The sequence below is a fragment of the Haliaeetus leucocephalus genome, unplaced genomic scaffold (assembly GCF_000737465.1).
Source record: "Haliaeetus leucocephalus isolate CR32 unplaced genomic scaffold, Haliaeetus_leucocephalus-4.0 Scaffold517, whole genome shotgun sequence".
Taxonomy (NCBI): domain Eukaryota; kingdom Metazoa; phylum Chordata; class Aves; order Accipitriformes; family Accipitridae; genus Haliaeetus; species Haliaeetus leucocephalus.
Window position 1 is genome coordinate 1,685,721 of NW_010972953.1, and position 24,695 is coordinate 1,710,415.

Consider the following 24,695-nt stretch of genomic DNA (forward strand, 5'->3'; position numbering starts at 1 on the left):
CTGAGCCAATCTCCTAAAAAAGGAAAAGCTCTAGAGGTTGCTGCTTAGAATGAAAAAAAATTACTGTCAGTCAAAATTACGGGCCTCTTGCGTTAAGCTTCAAATGTGTTAGCTAACACACCACCTTTACTGATCCTGGCCTGCACTAGAGTTTTTCAGGAGTTTCTTTAAATATGTTCAGGTTGTCTTACTCCCAACTAGTATTATTTTGTTAGTGTTTTGTTTTGGGTTTTTTTTGTCTTCTCCCAGTACACTACTAACCTGGGATTAAGGGTGTTTGAGTATGCTTATGAACAGGGTAGAAGAGAACATACAGTTTGTGTATCTGAGCATGATGGAGACCTCTGGGCTTGGACCAAAAATGCCTTTACCCACTAAGCCCAGTACTGAAGTAGGGGACTGAACGTCTGGGGTTTGTGAAGCAGCATTTTCCAACTCCTTGTATGTGCATTTTCTTGTGTAATTGAAACAGAAAGTACTGATGATGATAAAATTGTCAGCTATCACTGGGAAGAACTGAAGGGTCCTTTGCGGGAGGAGAAGGTTTCTAGCGATACTGCCATATTGACGCTGACCAACCTGGTACCTGGGAATTACACATTCAGGTAGGTTACACCTGGAGGAGTTGATCAGTTCTGATCCATTAAGAGTAAAATGTACAAGATTTCTGGATTCCTGAAGTGTTAGTCTGGTTTTAAAAAAACAACAGCAAAACACAAACCAAACAAAAACAAACAACAGGGAGAGAACTCTTATTTTGTGATACACTCTTTCTCTCCACTCCTACGCTTTCAGGTAGTTTCATAGCTTTTCACTTCAGAAGAGATAAGCTATCAAGCTACTTTTTATTCTCAAGTTGTAGCACTGCTTTAAGATGATGGTGGAAGGGAAGAAATGGTCTGCCAGCGCTACAAAATGTCTCTTGAAATGTCAAATTTGAACTGTTTGGGTTAAGGCTTAGGAAGAAATGCAGTCTTTAAATCCAGTTTTTAAATGCAATGTGTTTGTCCCAGATAAGTGAATGAGGCCTAATGGTTTTACGCACATACCTGAGTAATAGATAGTAGCTCATTTTACTTTCATGTTACTTCTATGTTTTTCCTTTTGTATGCCTTTTGGTGTGATGTCCATGCACTGCATCAGCAGATCTATTTAAAATAAAATGAACCTGAGTACCTATAACTGAACAGTTTTCATCTTAAGCAGTTGGTATATGAACTAATCTGATCAATCGTCAGATCTAGATTTAGCAAAAAGCAGTTCTATTTTGTGGTACTAGCCTACCTGAAGAGGCATACTGTGTTCAGGCCACTTGTGGATTAGTAATGAACTTCTGTGTCCATGTTAATGAATGCCTTCTATTGGGAGGCAGTGTCATACTCGGGGAGGTCTTTTCCATCACAACTGTGTACGTGAAAGCTGATGATCTTTCACTAGCTTTATCTTGGAACTAGTTGGATGTGACTATTCAATTTCTTGCATCGCTTTGTGGCTGATAATTGGGCATTTGGGGGGAGAGTCTATTCAGGAAAAGGACAGTTGCCTCAAACAATAGGTGTTTTTTGCTCTGAAAAAAATTACTATCCTGTCCTTAAAAGTGTCTTAATTTTCTAACTCTTCTTTTGCATTTCAGTTAACTCCAGCCAGTGTTTTGTATTCAGCTCTGATAATCATGACTTGTCACTGCTTTCACTTTTCTTTTTTTTCCCTTCTTCAGTCTAACAGTAGTGGACTCAGATGGTGCCAGCAACTCAACCACTGCAAACTTGACTGTGAACAAAGCAGTGGATTATCCTCCAGTGGCAAACGCGGGCCCAAACCAAGTGATCACCCTGCCTCAGAACTCCATCACCCTCTACGGGAATCAGAGCACTGATGATCACAGCATTGTCAGCTATGAGTGGCTGCTCAGCCCCAACAGCAAAGGGAAGGTGATGGAGATGCAGGTCAGTGCAGGTGGCTGGTACTTAACCTGGATTACTCTCTAGCTGGTTTTTTTTTCTATAATCAAACAATTTTTAATTGACTGTTAGCAAATGTTGCCTATAATCATACAGAGCAAGCATGCGATAATTAAATATATACTTACAACTAAATCCACATGAAGCTGGTATTGGCTTAGTGGCTGAGCTGGTGCACCGATCTAGCCGTAGGTTTTCACTGGCATCCTGTTTCCTTTCTTGAGCAATGCAGTTTTAAATACTGCTGAAGAACGGATGATTGAGAGAGATGGGAACTTCATGGCTTTGGGTTCCGATGTCCCATACAACAGGTCTCAGCACAACGTGGTCACACCCATGTATCTCACTTTAACTTATGTGGCTGCTAGGGAAGTGTGTTCTTTCTCTGTTCAGTTGCTGACTTCTCAGAACATCAGTGATAGCTAAATCAATTATGATATAGTAGGGATGCTTAAGTGCTATCAGCAGGTATGGAAGCCAGACTGTGTGATCTTTTAGGTAACTATCAGTCAGGATGGCATTTAGATGCACAGGATAACCCATTGTGCCAGGTTGTGTGTTTCCTAAGCTGGGCAGACACAATGGACTGGATCTTTTGAGTTGGACCTTGGAGTCTAAACTTTGATACTGGCCAGACACTCCTCAGTCCTAAACAGTAAAAGCTGGAACTTGCTTTCTTTTAAAGATTATTACTACTGTCACATTTATGGAATAAGAAAGGCCATGAATCAGGTTCACAATGTGTACGATTTGCACAGCGTTCCCCAGAGGTTTTGCCTGAGTTGCTAATTATTGAATCTCGGAAGGTCTGAACACCTATATGGCATTACACTTGTTACGTTCCAAAACAGTGTCCTTGTTGCTGTGCATAAATTTAGCTGTAAGTGTCTTGCATGCTTAAGTGGCACAGGCTTCTGGCCCCATAGCAGGAGTTAGTAATAAGCCCCTAGAATCTGCTGATAATAGTTGTTTTAGAAGCAGAGTCTTCTGGTTCATCATCATCTGTGTAAGGATGGTTTTTAATACATGAATATATTTTTCCTCTAAGGGGGTGAGGACACCAGTCTTGCAGCTCTCTGCAATGCAAGAAGGTGATTACACTTACCAGCTAATAGTGACTGATTCTGCTGGGCACCAGTCCACTGCAGAGGTCACTGTGATAGTCCAGCCAGGTAAGCTGCCTTTAGCTGCTTTTGCCACTTCTATTCCAGGGGTTAGAGGTGAGCATCAATCTGTTGACATACTCTAGCCCTTATGGTAGCTGTGTGCTGCTTTCAGAAAAGCTGCTCTAATTTAGGACCATTCTGGGCTGGTATATTACTGCTAAATGAACAAAAGAAAGTTTCTAGGCATATGTCGTGTTTTAACCCCAGCCAGCAACTAAGCACCACGCAGCCGCTCACTCACTCCCCCCCATCCAGTGGGATGGGGGAGAAAATCAGGAAAAGAAGTAAAACTCCTGGGTTGAGATAAGAACGATTTAATAGAACAGAAAAGAAGAGACTAATAATGATAATGATAACACTAATAAAATGACAACAGTAGTAATAAAAGGATTGAAACGTACAAATGATGCGCAGGGCAATTGCTCACCACCCACCAACCGACACCCAGCCAGTCCCCAAGCGGCGAATCCCTGCCCCCCGCTTCCCAGTTCCTAAACTAGATGGGACGTCACATGGTATGGAATACACTGTTGGCCAGTTTGGGTCAGGTGCCCTGGCTGGGCATGAGAAGCTGAAAAATCCTTGACTGTAGTCTAAACACTACTGAGCAACAACTGAAAACATCAGTGTTATCAACATTCTTCACATACTGAACTCAAAACATAGCACTGTACCAGCTACTAGGAAGACAGTTAACTACATCCCAGCTGAAACCAGGACAGCATATTACCTTTCTAGGCTGTTCTCTTATTTTACACGATGTAGTCTAACTGAAGTTATCTCACCATAATGGCAGGATTGTATTTCCAAGCAGCTGTCTCTACCCACAGTGCTAGGTCCTGGGACAAGAGCAGGAAAAGTGGAGTAGTACTTAGAGAACAAGAGCAAAAATCAGAACTCCTAGATTTCATTCTCATTTTATTGCAGATGTCTGAATGAAACACTGATCTGAACTCTTAACTGCTTTTAACCTCACTTTCTCTGACTACAAGGTTGAGACAGTGGGCAAGAAATATACTAGGGACCATGGGGAAAATTCTTAATGCTGGGGTTTTAAGGTCAACCTTTTATGGCATGTGTATGAAAAAATATTGCATCCTTTTTCAGAGAACAATAAGCCCCCAAAGGCAGATGCTGGTCCAGATAAAGAGTTAACTCTTCCTGTGGACAGCACCACTCTAGATGGCAGCAAGAGCTCAGATGACCAGAAGATAGTCTCTTTTCTTTGGGAAAAAACACAGTATGTAGCATCTTCTGGACTGTTCTTACGCAAGTATCTGGGTCTTTCATTTAAAACAAGACACACCCCCACATACATCCCTTGTGTTAAATCCTGGTCACATTGGGCCTGATAAGCTTTACCAGTGACTAGAATGAGAGAAGGATTTATGATTTACTGGGGAGACATGGAGTTTTGTTTGAGCATTAGAAATAGCTTTACCTTCATCTCTAGGCCTGATTCCTGTTCTCAGCATGGTTGTGGCTTGTAAAGGAGACCAACCATGTTTGATTCACACGTGGTCTTGGTCTTGTGAAGAGAGTGACTCTTGTAATCAAACAACAGCAGGGTCTTCTAACTTGAAGTTTTTTCAGTATGTTTGAATGAGGCAGTGTTCTTCTCATTGTCATGCTTCCCTTCAGGTTCTAAATTCCCTGAAGTGCTTTAGGGAATTCAGGAAAAAGCCTATGAGCAACTTGCAGTAGCTTTTTCTGTTTGCTAATGCAAAGTCTGTGCAAAGCTCTTATAAATGAAGGAACTATTTTTGCTGTATACCTGTTCTTAAAAAAAAAATGGCTTATTGTGCAGTTCACGAGCCAATTTTGCTGAAAGTACCACTTTTTGTAAACCCTACTTAAATACTGGTATCAGTGCTCCCCTGGTTTAAAAATAACCAAAATACTAAACCACCAGAAATTATGCTTTTTGTTCTGGATGTTGCACTTCCTCTTCTGATTATCTTGCCATAACTGGAGAAAATTACAATCTTTAGGGTCCCTTCCAACCCAAACCATTCTATGATTCTATGAAAATAATTTTGCTTTTTGTCATGGACTCTCTATTTCCAAGCAACTGTCTGTTTGCATCCCCGTAAACTCTGCCTTGAGCCTGAGCATCCTGTTCGCTGTGAGGCTAGCTCCCATGGTCTATGCAAAGTTTAAACTGATCCTCTTGTGCTTTGGTTAGGGGCCCAGATGGTGTCAAGCTGGAGAATGCCAACAGCAGCATTGCCACTGTAACAGGCCTTCAAGTTGGGACATATGAGTTTACTCTAACAGTTAAAGATGAAAGGAACTTGCAGAGCCAAAGCTCGGTCAACGTCATTGTCAAAGAAGGTATGTCCAGCCATGAGCAGAGCGGCCTGAGACACAGGTTATCTCTGAGCAGTTCAGCAAAACCTGTGTTCAGAGGCACAATAAGAGTAAGGAATGGGTGAAAAATAATGTCGACAGCACCAAAATGGCCCTCCTTAAGTCGGGGGTTTAACCTTTTCTGGGGGAACAGTATCTTCAGCTGAATCCCACGGTATGTGATTTCCCTTCTCTTCCCCCAGGGTTAGATAGGGATTTCGGGGTTACAGTGGAGACCTAATGCAGTAGTTTTTGATTGGGTGTTACCAGATTTTTCTCCAACTGCTTTCTTTCTGTTTGATTAGAGATAAACAAGCCACCAGTTGCAAAGATTGCTGGTAATGTTGTAATCACCTTGCCCACAAATACAGCTGAGTTGGATGGATCGAAGTCCTCTGATGATAAGGGAATTGTCAGCTACTTGTGGACCCGGGATGAGGGGAGCCCTGCAGCTGGGGTGAGGTTTCTTTTTTAAATGGTAGTCTGCAGCATCACAAAAATCAGTGAGAGGTAGCATTGACAGCTCCTGAGGAAATGTAAAGCTGATCATTGCACCTGTTACCTTTTAGTGATATCCTTAAGTATGATGATATATCATGCTAGTTTGATCCTTTTGTTTCCTGATACTTATTTTGCTCTGCCTTCCAGGAAGTCTTAAATAATTCAGACCATCATCCTGTACTTCTCCTGTCTAATCTGGTAGAAGGAACCTACACATTCCACCTCAGAGTAACAGATGCCAAAGGAGAGAGTGATGTGGAAAGGACCACAGTGGAAGTCAAACCTGGTGAGGCTGGGTTTTGTGCTGTACCACATTTGCCTACAGTGCACTAGCAAACCCTCTGTTCATCTGGATACAGTGTACCGAGATAAAGTGTGTAGTCTAGTCCAGCTCAGAACTATAAAAGGTCAAAGGTTTTGGAGGATGTGATTGTGTTTTCATGTGGTTCTGGGGGGCTGACTCTTACTGCTTGCCATTACCTGTGAAAGTCATAGACTTGTATCCCTTCCTACATTGAGATTCTGTAATTTTGTGTTCAAAGCAGAAACATTCTGAAAGGGTACTAGAAACCTGACTTGTACCCAGACTGTTAAAAAGAATTGCTAAAGATCTGCATTATCTACATTGTCACTAGATCCTAGGAAAAATAACCTTGTGGAGATAATTCTGGATGTTAATGTCAGCCAGCTGACTGAGAGGCAGAAGGGTATGTTCATCCGACAAATAGGCGTTCTGTTGGGGGTCCTCGACTCGGACATTACTGTGCAGAAGATCCAGCCGTACACCGAACAAAGGTAGAGTTCTTCTGTGAGTGTACATGGAGGGGGATTGCTTGAGGCTTTAGTAAACCAAGGGCTGTTTTGTTTTGGGAAGCAGATTGGATAATCGGAATGTATGGAGATGTTGCTTAAAATTGATATTCCTGCTTGCTCGGGTAGGCGAAGGTGTGTTGCCAAGCAGGTCTTGGGCATCTTTCCCCTCTGGAGATGGTGCATTGTCCTCAAAAGCTGTTTGCTGCTGCAAATGTTTTTGCCCCCAAATCTGTGAAATAAGAGCTAATCTTACTTGTTTTTGAAAATTGTGAAGACTATCTGAAGGATGTTCTACAGCTGTCATTTATAACTGGAGAAATAATGGGGCTTGGTACAGGAGTAGTTTGGTAAAACACTGATGCCACACCAGAGGTGGTGGTGTAGCAATCCCCTTAGCAGTAGCCCTGCATGCCAACTTTGTAGTTTTACATTAGCTTTACTGCCTACACAACTGCTTCAATTTAATGTAAAATAAAATGTTGAAAACCAGTGTAATTTTTTGTTTGAAGAGAAAAGGAGAACTTGGGTTTGATTGCTATTTAGCTGGTCTCTTCTAAACAAGTGGAAGTTTGCTTATAGGAAAGGCTGTAGGCCAGGGTCATGTTGCCTGCCTGGACAATGTTGCTCAGCTCCAAGTACAGCAATCAGCAAGTCATACAAGGGGTGGTTCAGCCCAGCTGGATCCTGGCCATGCTGCTTTGTCATGAAAGTACCCGGTCGAGTTCAGCTTTCCACCTCTGCAGAAATGGCTGGTCTGGGAAATTCACTGTTCTGCAGAAAACTTCACTGACTGGTGCTGTAGCGTTGTCACAGCAACAGCTGCACATATCTCCATACTAACGGCAGTCCATCGTTACTGTAGGTGTGTTTGAGGATGCCTGAACATGCATGTGAGTGGCATAGCATGAAGCTTCCCAAGGGCAGAGTGGTAATCTGTTGAAATAAGTGCAGTATTGCGCTTAATTTCTACTAAAAGTGGAGTAGTTTTAAGGTAGATTAAGCATGTCCCTTAAATCTTTTTCCGTGCTTTAAGTCAGGCAGCTTGTCAGCAATAAATCTGCAGTTATACTTTAGACTTCCCTGAGTTCAGTAATGTATCGATTCCTTCATGTCCACGTTGCCTGCTGTAGCAGTAAAATCAGAATTCATTGTCCGTGCAAACCTAAAGAGCTCAGAACAGAAGAGCCAGCACTTTCTGTTGTAATACCTTTCTATCTCTGCCATGGCCAGGCCAGTTGCCACTGTTCTTCACTGAGTAAGGCAAGTAAAGGATTCTTGTAATTAATGCTTCATCTGTTTATATGTTTATTAAGTAGACAAAAGAGTGGGAAGTGTTATAAAAGAGCAGAGATTATTTTCTGACAGATGGCTTTAAGATCCCATTTTTGCCTCAACTATCAAAGTAACTTGTACTGTTTAAAAAAGATCTTTTTCCCCCAGCTGCTGTTTTTTTCCACATACTCTGAGGGCTTCACTAATATCCTGTTGACTCATAGGCTCACTGGTAATAATAAATCTGAAACATCCCTGCATCCTTTTGTGCATCTGAAGGATACACAGAGCTCTGCAAGGCTAGCAAGCCTAGGGGAGCAAGTTCTTCTATCATAAAGTTAATGCAATAAAAGATGCAGAATACAGTATCCTCTACACCTGTGCTTTTTTCTGGCTCTAACGCTTTGCGCATTCAAACTAAGCTTTGCAAAAGGCAGTAAACCCTCACTGACTTCTCTGATGCTGGAGGTTTGTGGTGAGCAGTTAAATGAGCCCCCAAGTTCCATGTGTAGTAAGGTCTAAGGATCCCACAGTGAGGGAGGGAGGAGATTATGAAAATGGCGGGACCTTAAAGTTTGGGGGTTCAAAGATGTGCTTGATATTAGCAAACCATTAGCAAGCTCAAGAACAGTCCAGCCCTAGTTTTGAAAATATGGATGGATCAGATGTCCTGAAGGGGTTTTCTACTGTATGACTGGGTCTACCTTTATTGCTTTCAAGATGGAGCCAGAAGTCTAATCTTACAATAAATTTGGGATTCTAAATAAGTCCCTCTAATGACAGACTGGGGAAAATGGCTCTCTACCTGATGTTTGGAGAAGCAGCAGATAATAATTTTTGTCTGACTTCCAGCACGAAGATGGTGTTTTTTGTGCAGAACCAGCCTCCCCATCAGATATTCAAAGGACGAGAGGTAGCCTGGACACTAAAAAACGAACTACGGAAACAACAGTCAGACTTCCTCATCTTCCGAGCATTAGAAATTAATACAGTCAGTAAGTAAGAGTCTGTGGTACAAGCTAACATCTTTTCCCTTCTCAGATGCCTCCCAGAATAAGGACCTTCATGCGTGCTTAAAAACACCTGCATGCACACACACATACACTCCAGTAGCTTTCATATGTTAGTAAATGGGAAACAGAAAAATAAGTCTGTTAGACTATACATTAATCAGTTATTTACTAATTGATTCTGTCTGTTCACTATTCAGCTTCATATAAATGGTTACTTGTAATGTTGCTGGGAAGATAAGAATTCACAAAATCAAAAGCAGATTGATACTTAAGACACTAAAATATAGTGTTAATGGAATACAGCCAATGAAATGAGTGTCATACAGAAAAGAATAAAACTACAGGTCTTGGCAGCTGTGAACATACTCGTTTTCTCTGCAGCATGTGCATAAGTGAAGGAAATGTTTCCCTGCTATCATTTTTTTACAATTTTACATTAGCACTGGTTTTCTTCTATGAGCTCCATCCTGTGAGGAATATTTGCTGATCAGCTAGACATTCTAAACTAGAATTATGTTGTTATTTTAATGACTTCCTGATCTTATGATTTTGTGGCCTTCAAAAGCCACTCTTTGGTTCTGTTTGATCCCTCTAAAGGATCTGTTTGCTGCTTGTCTGTCTCACTGGCTGGGTTTGAATTTGAAAATCAAAACCTTATTTAAAAACATTTACTTAACAAATACACAAATACCATAACTTCTATATTAAATTTTGCCTAATAAATCATGTTTTTTCTTAGCATGTTGTGTGTTACGTTCTTAGTGAGGTGGGGCTTCTTAGTTTGGCACGAAGCCTGGGTGCTTACATTTGCACTTCTTACTGCTTGCAATTACGGCTAAGCTATGGATGAACTACAGAGTGACTAGATGCAAGTTAGAGCCTATGGGGGGTTGGCTCTATTGAACTATACTGTCCTATTTTTGCCTCACATGCGAGTTATTTAGTTCACCTTGCTGATTTTGGTCCCTAGCGTGTCAGCTGAACTGCTCTGAGCATGGGCGCTGTGACTCCTTCACCAAGCGTTGCGTCTGTGACCCCTTCTGGATGGAGAACTTCATCAGGGTGCAGATGGGGGACGGTGAAAGCAACTGTGGTACGTGCAACCTCCCTGGGATTGTTCATCTTCGGAAAGCAAACAGTGTTTGAAACCCAGGGTAGGCAGAGTAACAGGTACCTGCTTTCTCCCAGTATCTCTGACATGATGCTCACGCAAGGAGATAGTCCCTGCCCTGGTCTCGCTAGACATATCTTCTAGGCAGGCGATATTTGATAGGGGAGCGACTCCTCTTCAGATCCTCTCAGTGAACACTCACAAAAGAGTTGAGTCCATTCTTAGTGTATAAATCACACCTCTTTTCTGTCATGCCTCTACAGAGTCTTTCCTGCCACAGGAAAGCAAATTTTATAAATCAACACACATTGAAAAATGCTATTGTGCAGCGAGTCCGCATGCTGGATCTCAAGCCTCTGGCTTCTGTAGGTGAGTTAGTGGTCCTGTCAGTGATGGATGCTAGCCTCTAATTCTGCAGAGGGTCAGGCCTGCCTTTTTCTTTCCCAAGAATAGTCATCTAAAGCACACACTGTCAACTGTATGAGGTGCCAAAACGTCTTTATCTCTGGGGTGTTTTGCTTTCAGAGTGGAGTGTGCTGTATGTGATCATTGCATCTTTCGTCATTGTGGTTGCCTTTGGAATCTTATCCTGGATGGTGATCTGCTGTTGCAAGAGGTGGGACTGAGGCCATAACCCCCACTGTATCAGTGCTTCAGAGCCAAGTAGCTGCATTAGGAGGTGAAAGGTTCAAACCCGTCATCCCAGCAGGTCATCTGCTTAGCCCTGGGATGTTAGTTTTTGTCACTTGGTGTTTCAAGTGAAACATTGAAGTCCTAGAGCTCTGGGTTTAGTTAAGAAGCAAGATTTGGATTAGCCTATAAATGTGCAACTAAAGCAATGTTTTTAATGTTTTGCTTTGTGATATGAACATAATCTGAAATAAGTACTCTAGCTTTGAAGATCAGAGTTGTTTTTTCTTCTGGCTTTTTTAGAAATGGACTGCCTCTTAATTCCTTTTCTTCCCCTTTAGACGAAAAGGAAAATCCAAAAGAAAAAGCAAATACAAGATTTTGGATGCAACGGATCAAGAAAGCCTGGAGTTAAAACCAAATCCCAAAGCAGGTAAAACATGAGAGGGAAGAGCTCAGCGTTTCCAGAATGCTGACTAAGAATACTCTTCCTCAGTGGACTTAAAATCACAGAGTGAAACAAACGTGATGTTAGGCACTGACAGACGAGTCTCAGAAGATCTAAGAGCTTGTTTCAGATCTGTATACAGGGTATTTAGTCAAGTTATCTAACTGCTTTGGTTTAGAAATTGGGAGTGAAACTGGCCTGGTCCTGATGTCTCCACTTCATATCACAGAAGTAGTAAGTGGATGCGTGTAAGCTGTGCAGAGACCGGTCTGATCCAGGAAGCCCCAAACTGGGTCCTTACTATAATTTCTCTTGCTCTAAAGTTTTTTCCACCAGGTTCTGGTAGTTTGCTTCTTGCCAACATGCAATTCCTTGGCCGTGCTCTACAGCAAAGCATGAATTTAGTGTCACTAAGCATTTCACTAAACTGATCGACTTTGGCTGGTAAGCAAAGGGCCACTTGAAAGCAACCTGAAAATACTCATGGACTGAGAGAGCGATGTTTATTTCTGCCCCCCTACTCTCCCACCCCATGTGACTTGTTCCTAAATTTATTCATTTTTGCCCTTGTGAGCATCAGGCTCTGAAAGTTTCACGCTTTAGCTCATACTCTAATTTTTCCAGGAAGCAGATGCTTATCTTAGGAGGGAGACCCATGAAGTCCTCAGTGCTCTGTGTGGCTACAGGCCTGTTGGCCCATTCCAGAAAGGCAGTCGTTTGTCTTCAGTGTTCTTAGCCAGCATTTTCCTGCATTGCTGTCCTGGAGAGTGCTTGTCAGGTGCTTTGGAAAGATCATTGAGTTATTTCAGGCTGGAGCATTTTTGCTGCGATTGTATCTGATACCTGAACTGAGCTGTGCTCACCTGCTGACTGACCAGGAAAGGAGGGAAATGTGGGAATGTATGTGCAAAGCACAGCCGCACCAAATGCCAGGGAGCACTTCAGCTGCTGAAATACATGTTTCAAATAAGAGTGTGCATCCTGGTTTTGTTTAGAGGAGGGGTTATTTTAACTGCGTGTGGAAAATAGTCCCTGATCCTTGTTTGCTAGTGGAAAATAACTGCTCATCCTAGTATTATCCCATTTAATGGTGTTCCAGCAAAGTGAACAGTGCCTAACAGCAGCATTGGAGGGCATTGCAGCAACAGAGCTGATCAGACAATTCCTCTGAGAAGCCAGCCATCCCAACTGCACAAATACAGATACCCTTGAAGAAAAACTGGGTGTGTTTTCCTCCCTCAGCACCCAACTCTGCTTTAATCTGACCATCTGTCACCTCGAGCAGAAGAGCCCCACTGTTAAAGAAAGGGCTCATTGTTTTGCAGTCTGTAGCAAATGTGCCTCAACTATTTGCTCTCTGGTAACTAAACTCATCTTGCTTCTTCTGAGGCTGGCTGCTGACTAAAGTCTTTTTCCCTGCTAGATATGTCCAGTGAGCATTCTGCTAACAGAGGAAATGTTGCATTTCTCCATTAAGGAAAAGCTAAATTTAAATATTTCCTTTGCTGACAATATCAGTAAATGTGTCTCTCCTGTCCTTGTGCATTAATCTAAATTCAGCCCGCTAATTTATCTCTCTTCCCTTGCAGGCAAGAGAAGCAGAGATGGGAGTAGGGAAGGTAGTAAGAGCACGGCTATCTTCCCTCTTGCACCTGCATATTCTCTTTACTACAGCCGTTAGCCCTCAGAGAGCTTTCTAGGCAATGCCCCGAGCAAGGTCAGGGAGACAAAGCTCCCATGTATACTCCCAGCCCCTTCTGGTAACATAATTTACTTTCCTACCTGTTCGTTGTGCTTTGCAATACTTGAAGTGTCTGTGTGACCTCTGTCATGCCAGAGTATCTGAAACAGGATCACTTTGGCTTCAGCATTTGAAGGAATAAGTGACAGACACAGGAAAGTCTGATGAGGCTGCCCCTTTGACATGATAGGAAAAGGAAACTTAGGGAGTGGAGTAAGGTGAGGTGGTTGACCAGTATTAAAAGTATTTTTAACCTGGGAATCTCTCTCCTCTAAAGGTGGCAGACAGAAAGCCCAGGTCCTCAACACTAGCCTGATGCACTCGGAGTCTGAACTGGACAGCGATGAAGCCATCTTCACGTGGCCTGACCGTGAAAAAGGGAAACTGCTGCGTAGCCAGAATGGCTCCTTGCGCAATGGACAAGTGATGCTCAAACCCAAGAATCAGAGGGAGGAAATCCTATAGCTCCCCTCAGGTGGCCTTTTGCTGGAGCTCAGTGGGAAAGGCCACTCCCGTCCCTATCCTACAAAGGCCTTTGGAGGCCAGTTTGATTAGGACAACGCTGCTAACTCGTTTCACAGAAAATAACTTTGTTTTTGTGGGTTTCTTTTCATTCAGTTAAAACTGGTTGTACTTGAATTTGAACTTCAAGGGGAATCAAAGGGAGGAGAAGGCAACTGTGAACCCCAGGCGAAGCATCAGAAAAGGACAGAGCTGGCATCTGGAGAGCGGCAGGACAGAACCACTTGAAGCAACTGTGAATGTGCAGGACCCTCCTAGCCCACCTCAGACTGCAGTGGAGGAAACACCTATGGACCTGCAGCTCGCTTGCCTTGGGAGCTCCTCAGAGAAGGAAGGTCAAGGCTGTGCTTTGAGCTGTGCTCCGAGCTCCCTTCAGGCTCCAGTAGCCTACCACGGGCTACTTTTGCTGTCGAACAGCTTTCTTCTCTTTTACTCCCACCTTCCCTAATGGTTTAAGCACTATTTTAATTTAGACTTGTCCTCTCACATGCACTTGGCTGCTTTTGGAGTGTAGAGGAGGGGGAATCTAAACACTGTGGTCACACTCCATCAGCTTGCAGGTAGGAGAGGGTTTTGTAGCTATTCTAAATTACTGTCAGGCTCTTCTCCCTGGGAGTGTTGATGACATGGTGCCTGTTCAGATGTGAAAAGCTGACCTGTCTGTGGTAATTGGCTGGGCTAGGAGACCCCCTCCTGCAGCAAGCTCTGCTGCTGGGTATCAGAGCTGGGAGGGGACACCCACCTTTGGTACCTGTGTCTAATGTCTGGCTTAATTCCAAAGCTGTGAGATGTTGTTCAGTGGCCCCAGCACCTTCTGTTGGTCGCCAAGCCGTCCGTGAGTCTGGACATTAACCATATCTCAGTTACGGAATGCTATATACTGTGGTTTGGGTTTTTTTTTTCCCTAAAATTTGCACAAACCGGGCAAACAGGGGTTGGTATCTTCAGTTCCCAGCAGCTGGCTGCTCCCTCTGGCTGGCAGCTTAGTGGCCTCTTGTTACGGCTGAAGAGCCCTTCGTGCAGTGCGAAGTACACACTTGGTGTTCTTTAGTCGGTGGAAAAGGGAACTCTCGGTACCCAAGGGCATCATATGGTGAGTGCCAGCAGCAAGTGGCCTTGTGTCTCTGCTGCCTGGGCTCTGGGAGGCAGGCGTGTGGTGGTCCTTTCCCATACCCGCTTCTTTACCTCACTTGTGCTGCTTTCATGAGTTGCCCCCCTGTCCTTGGGCAGAAATCAGCTTCTTGCTGGCATGAAGGATGCCACTGCTCCTCTGTGGATGGGTGGGCAGTTTATTGCCTTTCTTGGTGTTTAATTTAAAAACTGGAAACTTGTTTCATTGGCTTTTTTTTTGAGCTATGAAAGCCAAAAGGCTTTAACCTCCTTGGTTGTATTTATATTGCTGCACTACTGATTTGTGTTGAGCTAGATGAAGATTAAACACTATTGAATGCAAGGGAATGTTCCCTCGCTGAATGTAGTCATGGCTGCTGCTAAGTTTATTTTTCTGGGCAATCAGCTGTCTTCCTCAGGCACCAGCACTGGAGCCTGCTGCTCTCCTGAGTATCGAGGCATTACCTTCATACCCTCTCGACTCCGTGGCAGGCACGGGGCTTGCCTCTCGCTTGCCTGCGTCACAGCACAGGCCACCCTCCGGCTTGTCTGTCTCGTGCACAGCCGCTGTTCCGAGCCAGGCTTCCCCTTCCTGGGCTGCTCCAGCACCCGCTCTCCCAACGGCTCCTTCCCTCCAAGCCTGCCTGGGACCACACACTGGGACTGGAAGGGCTGACAGCAGGATATTCCCTGTGTTGTGCCTCAAAGGGGCAGAGCCCAGTGCTGGCTGCAGCTGCTGTTGTGAGCTGTATGATGGCCGGATGCTTAACTCTTGGGTGACGCCACCCTCTGATGCATTTCCCTTCATTTTGATGTAAGATGAACAGACTACAAGAAAATGAGGTTTTGAAGCTGCAGGGATGGATCAGGCGTGGTCCTGGGACTGTGCCTGAAAGTGGTTTGTGCTGTTAGAGGAGAGCTGTTGGACTCTCACTGTTTCTGGTCCCCGGGGCTTGTGCTTTTTGGGCCTCTTGCTCCTGCCTGTCCCAGGGAAGTCCCCCCTGCAGTAGATAGGGGCTGGGTGCAGTGGTTCAGCCATCGGGCGTTCATTGCTGCAGAGATCGGTACCCCTCTCGGGAGATGCAGAGCGTGCTTTCAAGCAAGCCTGGCTTCTTGTTACGGAAGAGGGAATTAAAATCTGTGCAGCTGTTACCACCACCTTTGTTTAGCTGGGGTAATTTTATCCTTAGATTTCACTGAGGGTTAGCAAACATTTGGGTTGGGGTGCTTTAGTCAGCTGGCAGCACTGCCTGTGAAGGCTGGATTTTGCGGTGGGCTGTGGCGTTCCCTCTGCGCCGAGCGGCTCGGTTAGGACGGCTCGTTAGTCATTTGTCATCACTGAGTGCAGGTTTGTGACAGAGCATAGCGCAAGCTCCTGTTAGACTTCTGGCTCCCATTAGTATTCCCTGGCTGTGCAGCGTTCTTCCTCGCTCCACATGTTAACCCTTGGTGCCGCTGAGCCCTCGCAGGGCTGCAAGAAACAGGGACACGCAGCAACTGCACCCCGGCCTCATGGGAGCACGAGGGCCTGTGAAGCTGACGGAGGCGAGGAGACCCTCCCAGGTAGTAACTCTTGGCCCCGTGTAGGAACCCCCCGACCCAGACTGTCTGCTTTAGCGCACCATTGATGCAGACCTCTCCCAAGGTGTGTGCACATAGAGCAAACGCGTTATTTCGAAATCCCTTGCCACCGTTTCCTCCTCCCCCATGGCATCACTAATATTGCTGCTGGTTTGTTACCCGAGCACCATGAGCGGGGCTGACCTTGCTCGGGAAGGTTTCTGCATTGCTATGCATTATGATTTCACAATTAGAGACACTGGCTACAAGTTACCCATGTGTGGAAGTTAAAAGCTGAGACATCTGTTATATGAACCATCAGCTTCACTTGATTTTGTTTTCTTCTTTAACATTCAAACACTGGTTAAGATGTTTGAGGCAAATGTTGCATTCTAGTTTTAAAATAGTTTGCTCTTAAATCTTTTCTTCATTCTTCTCTGTAGCGGGGGCTGCCCAACCTGTCTGAACTTTGGTTTAACAATGTTTGTTGATTGCAGTGTTACTTGGATCAAGACTAAAAGTAATTTTTTTAAACAAAATGTTTCTTGCAAATAAACAGGGAAGACGTTTTGCTGCTGCTCAGCTTGCTTCTTTCTCCAGTTTCAGCTGCGGGACAGTTCCTACTACGACCACTGTGCTCTTTGTGTAAGAATTGGAAGTCCTCCCTCATTCCTCTCACCCAGGGCCTGGCAGCGGGGTCTCAGCGGGTGCTGCTGGACAAGGAACTGCCTTTGCTCCAGCCACTGTAGTGTGCGGTGGGGCTCTGCTGCCAGCGCAGCTAACAGCGCTGCCAAGAGCTTGCTTGACAGACAGCCAAGTCCGCTCCTTGCTGAGCGACCAGTGCAGCAACCTCCATGAGATGCCAAGCCTCATGCTACGGGCCCTGTGCTTGTCTTTTGACCCCTGGTTTGTTTGTCTGCCCCTGCTTTAGAACAACCATAATTAGCTTCTGCTACTTGAAGTCAACTTTCAGCCTAAGCCCCCCAAGGGCTCTTGTGCCTCGTCTTCTGCTGACCAGGTACGGAGTTCCCTGACCTGCCCAGGGCTGTTCCCTGACCACTGAGGCAGGAGCTGACTGTTGATTTCACTGGAAAGCAAAATAGCAGCAGTGTTGGGGCTCAAGCTGCACCCACGCCTGGGATAACTGTACCTCCTAATGCAGCAGAGGAACACTTATTAATTAGTGGAGTCCTTGAAGGAGATTAAGAAGGCTGCCCAGCTGTCACTGTGGCTGGCTGCTGTAGGGAACACACTTTAGCACCACGGCAGCCAGAAGGGACCTGATGGCACCACGGGACATGGATTTTTCAGAGAGGGGAGGAGACTCACCTTCAGAGCTGCCCTTCTGTCCATTCGTATCTCACGTGGTCTATGGGTTGTGCTGGAGCCCTTGGAGTTCATGCTGCTCAATGTCACCTAAGGACACGAGAAGCCAAATCTGCTGGGCTCCCCAGCCTACTGCCTCTGCCCACAAGCATGGCAGCAGCTGCCTTCAAAATAAAGCCACCTCAACCCTTTCTGGACATCAAACAGCTGCTGATGCTGCAGCACACCTCTCCCTGGCATTGGGGCAGGTGTAGCCCCACACTGTCCCCCAACAGAAACCTGGCTGGGAGCAGCCCTTGTCTCTGGAAATCTGAAGCAGCAGAAGGCTCCTGCCTGCTGCCTCTTCACCGTCGGTGCTCAGCTGGGTCCCTTCCCCTTGTGTTCATGCTCTCTGGTTTGTGTCACCCTGCTCTGCTATTTCTTCTTTTCCTTCTCACTCAACTGTCCCTGCGGGAAGCTCTCCGAAGGGCTGCCCTTTCCATTTGCTGTCTGCTCAGCATCACTTAACGTTTGCTGGCTCCTTGCAGAAGTGTGGGAGGAAACCCAGCAAGTGCTTGCTCATGGCGAAGGACAGAGGTGGTGGCCATGGCTGAGGGACCCCCATGTCCCCCAGTTGTGGGTTCTCGAGGCTCTGCTTCTGGGGAGGGGGAAAGCTTGCACCAGCCCCAGGGCAGGTGGGGAGAGAAGAGCCAGGATTTCCCACTGCCCCGAGGGCAAACAGCTGCTCCTGCCTACGGCTGTGTCACCTCCTGGGGGGGATCTGGGTCTGGTCTGGACCCTCAGAGCAACTCCAGGCTGGTTATTTGAGAGAAATCCCAGAGAAATGGATTTGGTTGCAGGAATGGCACAGCTTGAGAAACTGAGGCAGGGGGATGTGCATGGCAGGAGGTCCCTGCCTGGCTGAGGGAGGGCAGGGACGGGCAGAGCAGCAGTGACCGCAGCTTAAGGATTCTGCCTCCCACTGCTGTGGCTGTCCTGGCATTTCAGTGGCTCCGAAGCCCGGGGAAGCCCCGGGGCCCCTCGGGGAAGGGGGTGCGTGGATGCCACCACTGGCACTGCGGTGCTGCAGCCAGCTGAGGCTGAGACCGTGACTGAGCCAGGGAGCACAGTGTAATTGCAAATACGACGCCGAGCTCCCTGGCTGCGCTTCTCCCTCCTTAAGCAGCGCCTGTGGCTAGGAGGAGTTAAAAAAGAAAAAGGCTCTTGCTGGAGCCTTGGGAGAGAGCACGTTTTTTTTCTCTCTGCACATGTTCTCACCCCTCTGCTTGCGCTGTCCTTGCTCCGACCATGTGGATTTGGCACTGCTCCCTAGTGCCTTCCTGTCATTAGGATTCCCTGAATTGCTGCTGCTTTACCTCTTCCAGCTGGGTTCTCCCCAGCCTCCGTGGCCGCACTGACAGGAGCTCCCACACCTCGCCTGGGGCCCCTGCAGCCGCAGGAGTGACACGGTCACGGTAACGATACATGCTCGTTAAGCATCCCTGTGATGATGGGTGCAGGCAGCCCCTGCAAGCAAAGGGCACTGCAGGTATGCTGGTGGCTCCTGGGGACACTGTGGCACCGCTGGCACCCCAGCATGGCCCCTGACCACGGGAGCTGCCCCCGGGGCCGTGCCAGGGTGGCAGAGCTGGGGCAGGAGCGTTCGGTCGCTGCCCTGAGAGAGGCCGGGATTTGCAGGGACTCAGCTGGAGGAGTGACCCTGTGCTGGCTGTGTCCCAGTGGGAACTGGTCGCCCTGCCACAGCCCACCCTGCTCCCCACCAAAGGCACCCCGCACATCCCTCCTGGCTGGGCACAGAGCCAGCCGTCATCCCTGGGTCGCTGCTGGCCCAGTGAGTTAGTTACAGGCATTTTGGGGAGAGTGCGGCTGGCTCGGGACGGTGGCTTTGCGCAGCATCCCTGCTGCAGGCACCTCCTCCCCTCTCCCACCGCTTGTCCTGCAGAAGCAGGGCCCCGGCGGCATCGGGGCACGCCGCGGGTGCTGCGGCGCAGGCCCATGGGTACCATCACCCTCCGTCCATCCGTGCAGGGCCCCGTGCACTGAGTGAGTCCGTCTTTCCATTGTTCAAACAATCTCTTTTCCACACTCGGTGCCAAAACCTCCCCGCTTGCTCCCGCACGCGCCAGTATATTTAGCTGCCTCTAAGCCTCTACCTTTCCTTATATAGGAGAGGCCAAACGAATTTCGCACTCTCATTATTAATAGCCTGAGAGGAGCTCTTAGGAGGCTGCCAAAAATAGCAGGCAAACAGAGCGCACCCGGGGTGGGGAGGGCGTCGTGGCAGGCAGGGAGCCGCCGGGACCGCCGCGGGAGGGACGCCACGCTGCTTTTTCTGGCTTTTCCCTTTGGGAACCACAACAAGGTGTCTCCCGGCATCCTGCCCCCGCCACAGCCCCGAGCAGGGGGTCCCCCTCGCCCCGCCAGCTCTCCGCAGGCAGAGGTAGGACGGGCAGGAGCCCGGGGGCGGCGGGGTCCCAGGGTGGGCAGAGCAGCCCCGTACCCCTGGGCTTTGCTGCTCTGGATGCTACAACAGCCGCTCCGTGGGTGTTGGGGACACCCAGAGCCGGGTGGCCTGGGACAGCCTGGGGATCCCCATCCCCGTGGGGTTCCCCCCCCGGCCCAGGGGAGCCCCTGTGGCTGCAGCGGCGACAGGTTTCACCCTCCCGGTCGCCCCACAGACTCCGCTTCGCCCTCCGAGCTGCCCCCCGGACTGCTGCTGGGCCCAGCAAAGCGTGTCGGCTCTCCCCACGGCATTGCTCTGGGACCCCCACCGGGCACCCGTGGGATGCGGGGCAGGCGGCGTAGGGCAGAGGTGGCCGGCTGGCTGCGTGCCGGTGGCAGCTTTCATCCAGGAGGGAGAGGGTTCCTTCAGCAGAGATCACCCACGCAGCATCCCTGGAGCCGGGCACACCGCGAGCCGTGTGCCGGGACACCGAGCCCGGGATGGGATGTACGAGGAAGGGGGCCGCGGGGTCCCCAGCGAGCGGAGGGTCTTCACCTGTGCCCGGAGACGTCCGCATCCCAGTCAGAGTCTGCCTTAAATCCCTCCCTCCCTCCCTCCCTGGCGAGGAACTTCTCCCGCTGAACTGGAGGATGCTGCAAGCTCCTGCGGACGAGCCGGAGGAGTCCTGTGGCAAAGTCAAGGCGAGCGGGGAAGCGGCGTGCTCGTGCCGGTTGTCACCGCAGCCCGCTGCCGCCAACCAAGCTCGCACCCGGCCGGTGTCACCTCCAAGACCGTAAGTGGCCATGCGGGACGAGAGGTTCGGGGTCTGCGGGAGGCAGCGGGGCTTTCCCCGCTGCCGGCGTTTAACCTTCAGCCAGCCCGGCTGGTGCTGAGCCCCCGCTCGGGCTGGGGATGCTGCTGCCGCTCTCGCAGCCCCCACGTTTGGCTCCTGGCAGCGGCTCGGCGTGGGCAGGGAGGGGGCAGACCCAGGGCTGGGGGTCACCGCAGCCCCCCACCGCTTTGGGGCAGCCCCGGTGGAGGAGCGGGGGCAGCAGCAAACTCTCTGTGGGGTTGCGGGGGGGGGCAATGGGGTACCCCCAGCAGGTCCCAGTTGCAGTGGGGTGGTGGGCGGTGGGTGCTTGGGTCCACGGGCAGCGCAGCGGGGCAGAGCCTGGCCCATCTGCCTGCAGGTGACCCCCCGCAACGGGGCTGGTCACCCCCTCCCCAGGGAATCGGGGTGTCCTCGGCCACGCAAAGAGGGGATGCCCCACACCGGTGGGATGGGGCGGGAAGGGAAGCCCAACTCCTGGGCATCTCGGGATCGTATTTTGGACACGCGTGGGGGGAAGCACTGACCACCGCGGCTGGGTGCACCAGGGCTCCTTGGGCCACGTGCCCGCAGCCCCGAAATGGGCAATGCCCACAGGCGAAGGGGCGGCAGGACGGGGGGCCGGGGTGCTCCCCCAGGCACCCTCTGCCAGCGCTCTCCTTGCACCCACCTCCCTCCTCCTCACTGGGCCTCTTGGTATTTTTTTAAGCCGCTCAGTGGCTGGAGTGGCTGCTGCAGCGGGTTTGCCAGGGATGGATGAGCCGGGGGGAGCCTGTTGGGGGGGGCAGCCCTGAATAGTAAAACTTGGAAAGGCCCCTGCGAGGCAGCGACTGCAGAGCACGGCCGGGCACGCAGTGCTGGGGGGGAGCAGGGAAAAAAGACGCTTCCTTTTATAGACAGGCTGGGGCTGTTGGGTGCTGTGCAAGTGTGTGGGTGCCACCACAGCCAGCCCCCCCCCCCCAGCCCCCCCACCTCCCCCCTGCAAGGCTGTGTTTGCCCCCGGTGCCCACAAGCCACCCTGCCTGGAGCAGGGAGCTGCTCTCAGGGCAAGCGGTGGACCCGGGGGCTGCCCAGTTTGGGGGGTCCCGGCCGGTCTTGGGGTACAGAGGAGCCAAAAAAGAGGGGCTGCCCCGGGGTAGAGCTCCTGGGAAGGCTTTGGCTCGGGCAATGCGTCCGCAGCCGTCAAGGGCAGTGCTGGGGCTGGGGAGGGCTGGGGGGCTGCCTGCGGCAGTGGGGGCACCCTCAGGGATGCAGAGGGGCTTTGCGCTGATGACCTGGAACATCTGGGCGCAGAGACAGGCCATGGGGCAGGGCAGGGGTAAGGTGGGGTGGTGGGAGCGAGCAGGGGTGGCCAGGGCTAGGGCTGGGGGAGATGAGGCACCCCGGCTGCGGCGAGCATCCTGCGGCGCTTGGCCCTCCAAGGTCACTGGGAGAGCCCGGCCGAGGGCTGCGGGGACCGTGCTGTGGGATGGGGCTGTGTGGGCCCCCCCCCAGGCTGGGCTACCCCTAGTACTGCAGTCCTGGGAGGCTGCCCAAGGTCAGCTGAGGCGGCTGGAGCTGAACTGGGCTGCGATATGAGAGCCCCGACCCTCTCCCCTGGCTCTGGGGGTTCAGGGTGGGCACAGCCACCGGCTTTCAGCTCCCACTGTGCCCCGACAGCCCCGCGGGTCCCTGGGGTCCCCTGCACCCCTACAGCAAAACTGTGTGTCGGCAACCCACTGTGCTGCAGGGCCGGCAGAGCCCGAAGGGTTAAGTGGGTGCATCTCTGCAACCTCTGGCCTCGGGACACCCGCTCAGTCTGCTTTTTGGGGGGGAACGGGGGTGCTGGTCCAGCCGGACATGCTGTGCCCTACCGCTGCTGCTGGGCTGGGGACTTGGATCCTGGGAGCTGTGTCTCTGGGGTCCCCAGCGCCGGGTCCTTGGGGACCGGCCATGCGGGAGGCCCTGGGGTGCTGGTGGAGCATCCTGGGGGGGACTGCGGCCATGCTGGCAGCAGCGTTGCACCCCGCAGCAATGGCTGGTGGCTTGGGGGGGGGCACCAAGCAGCGTCTCTGCTGCCTGGGGGTGCCACGAGCGGGGCCGGTGCGGTGAGCGTGTACTTGGCACCCACCGGCTCCTTGCAGAGAGCTGCAGCGCGTGTGGCCACAGCTCCTGGCGCTGAGTCACGGCCGCGCAGGGCCTGGCCAGCGCCACGTCCCTCCTGCCCACGGCCGGGCCCCCCGTGCACCCCTTGCCCCCTCATTCTGGGAGGGGGACAGGACTGGGACCCCCCGTGAGGGCTCCCTGCACCTGCCATTGCACCGCTCCAGCCGCGAATTTAGGGGTAGGAAGGTCACCGGGGTCAAGGCACGGATGGGCTGCGGTGACACTCGCCCCCTCAGTCGCCCTGCCCTGGCCGTGCTGTGCCAGGGCTGGGGAGTCCCCCCTGCCACCCTGTTGTGGTCTCAAGCCCCTGAGATGTCAGCTGAACGCCCCCCCTCCTCTCCTGGGCAAAGGCATCTCTGGCCTCCCCTGCCCAGATTTGTGGCATGGGGGGGGCCCGGACCCCCAGGTCCTTCTCCCAGCCTTGCAAACGAGCCAGGCAGGACGAGTGGGGGTGTGGAACGTGGGTGTCCCCCCCCCAGTGTTGGCCACAGCTGCACCAAGCTGCAACCGCTGCTCTGGCACACGGGCTGCAGCAAGGGAGGGGGACAGGGCAGTGTGGGGCGCAGGGGGATCCCGGGGGGGGTGCTGGGGTGCTGCAGGGTTTTGGGGCAGCGTGGGGGGTGTGTGGGGGTGCAGCTGGTGCATCCTAAACCAGCGCAGCAGCAGCAACACTGGGGACCTCTGCCAAGAGCCAGGGCCAACGGAGGAGCCGCTGGCTCCAGGCGCAGGCACGCACCTCCGCCATCCGTGCCGGCTCGTGCGGGCTCACAGGACTTGGCACTTGGCCATGGCCCCTCTCCTTGGAGGTGCAACCCCCCACGGTCCAAACTGCCGAGCCTCGGACACATCCTGAGGTGTCCCACCGCCCGCGAAGGGCACCCACCGGCCAAAACACCGGGCGGCGGGTGCGTTACCAGCCCAAGCACCCTGCGGCCGGTGCAGAGACTATGGGTCGCAGGCACGCGCGTTGGCTGCGGCACTGTCTAGCTCTCCAAACACGCAGGAACCTTGTTCTGGCATGGCCACGGGCGCTACAGGACCGTACGGGCAGTGCCACCGCCGGGATGCACCTGGGACCGGGTGCAGGCAGAGGCCAGATCCGGGGGTGGTCAGGAGGTGCCCCCCACAGCCCCTGCCCAGCCTCGGGCTTCACCGCGGCCACCGACTCCTTCCAGGTTCCCACCCCGTGGGAATGTAGCCCCCTCGTCACCCGCCTCTCCCTCCCAACCCTACATACTTCTTCATATGCCCATATGGAGTCGGCCGGCGTTATGGAATGTTAAGAAGTATGTATTTTTGGGCTGGGACCCCCACGCCGGGACCCACCAGCACTGGCCCAGGCGGCGCCTCTGGAGAAACAGTGCGTCCCTGGGGCTGGTAAAAAGGAACCAGATCAACTTGCAACTGGATTTGGTCCCCTTCAACCAGCTGCAGCGGCGCATGCGCTACGGCACTCGCTGCACCCTCGCCGCCCCAGCCTGGAGGGGCTGCCGCCGGGTGGGCTGGATGTGTCCTGCCCTGAGGGGGCTCGGGGTGAGGAGTGGGTGCAGGGAGCGGGGGAAAAGGAGGTTTGCAGAATGGGATTTTTGGCTGGTTTTTGAAGTTGCCCGGTGGAGGGGAGGCAGCCAGAGGGGTTGCACCTCCGCTGCCGGCCAGTGGAAATTGCGCTGCCCAGACTGCCCATGCTGCCCGTAGTCCTCGTCAAAAACCACAGAGCTAAACCGGTCCCAACCCTGGCCGGGAAATGCCCCATAA

The 24,695-nt window shown here is 50.8% G+C and overlaps 1 protein-coding gene across 2 annotated transcripts in view; it reads left to right on the plus strand.

Annotated features, from left to right (window-relative positions):
* The window catches only part of KIAA0319L (KIAA0319-like ortholog), a 32,882-nt gene extending 18,460 nt beyond the window's left edge, over positions 1 to 14,422 (plus strand). Inside the window, exons 8-21 of one of the 2 annotated variants that reach the window (XM_010575992.1) lie at positions 473 to 605; positions 1,718 to 1,946; positions 3,010 to 3,133; positions 4,235 to 4,367; positions 5,313 to 5,461; positions 5,782 to 5,933; positions 6,125 to 6,263; positions 6,613 to 6,772; positions 8,915 to 9,057; positions 10,046 to 10,168; positions 10,712 to 10,802; positions 11,158 to 11,249; positions 13,283 to 13,480; positions 13,624 to 14,422. In XM_010575992.1, the coding sequence (XP_010574294.1) occupies positions 473 to 605; positions 1,718 to 1,946; positions 3,010 to 3,133; positions 4,235 to 4,367; positions 5,313 to 5,461; positions 5,782 to 5,933; positions 6,125 to 6,263; positions 6,613 to 6,772; positions 8,915 to 9,057; positions 10,046 to 10,168; positions 10,712 to 10,802; positions 11,158 to 11,249; positions 13,283 to 13,470 (1,856 nt within the window). In that variant the 3' untranslated portion in view covers positions 13,471 to 13,480; positions 13,624 to 14,422. Of the gene's footprint in view, positions 1 to 472; positions 606 to 1,717; positions 1,947 to 3,009; positions 3,134 to 4,234; positions 4,368 to 5,312; positions 5,462 to 5,781; positions 5,934 to 6,124; positions 6,264 to 6,612; positions 6,773 to 8,914; positions 9,058 to 10,045; positions 10,169 to 10,711; positions 10,803 to 11,157; positions 11,250 to 13,282 lie in introns of both variants that reach the window. The other variant, XM_010575991.1, reaches the window with a different exon arrangement.
* The last annotated feature ends 10,273 nt before the right edge of the window (positions 14,423 to 24,695 follow it).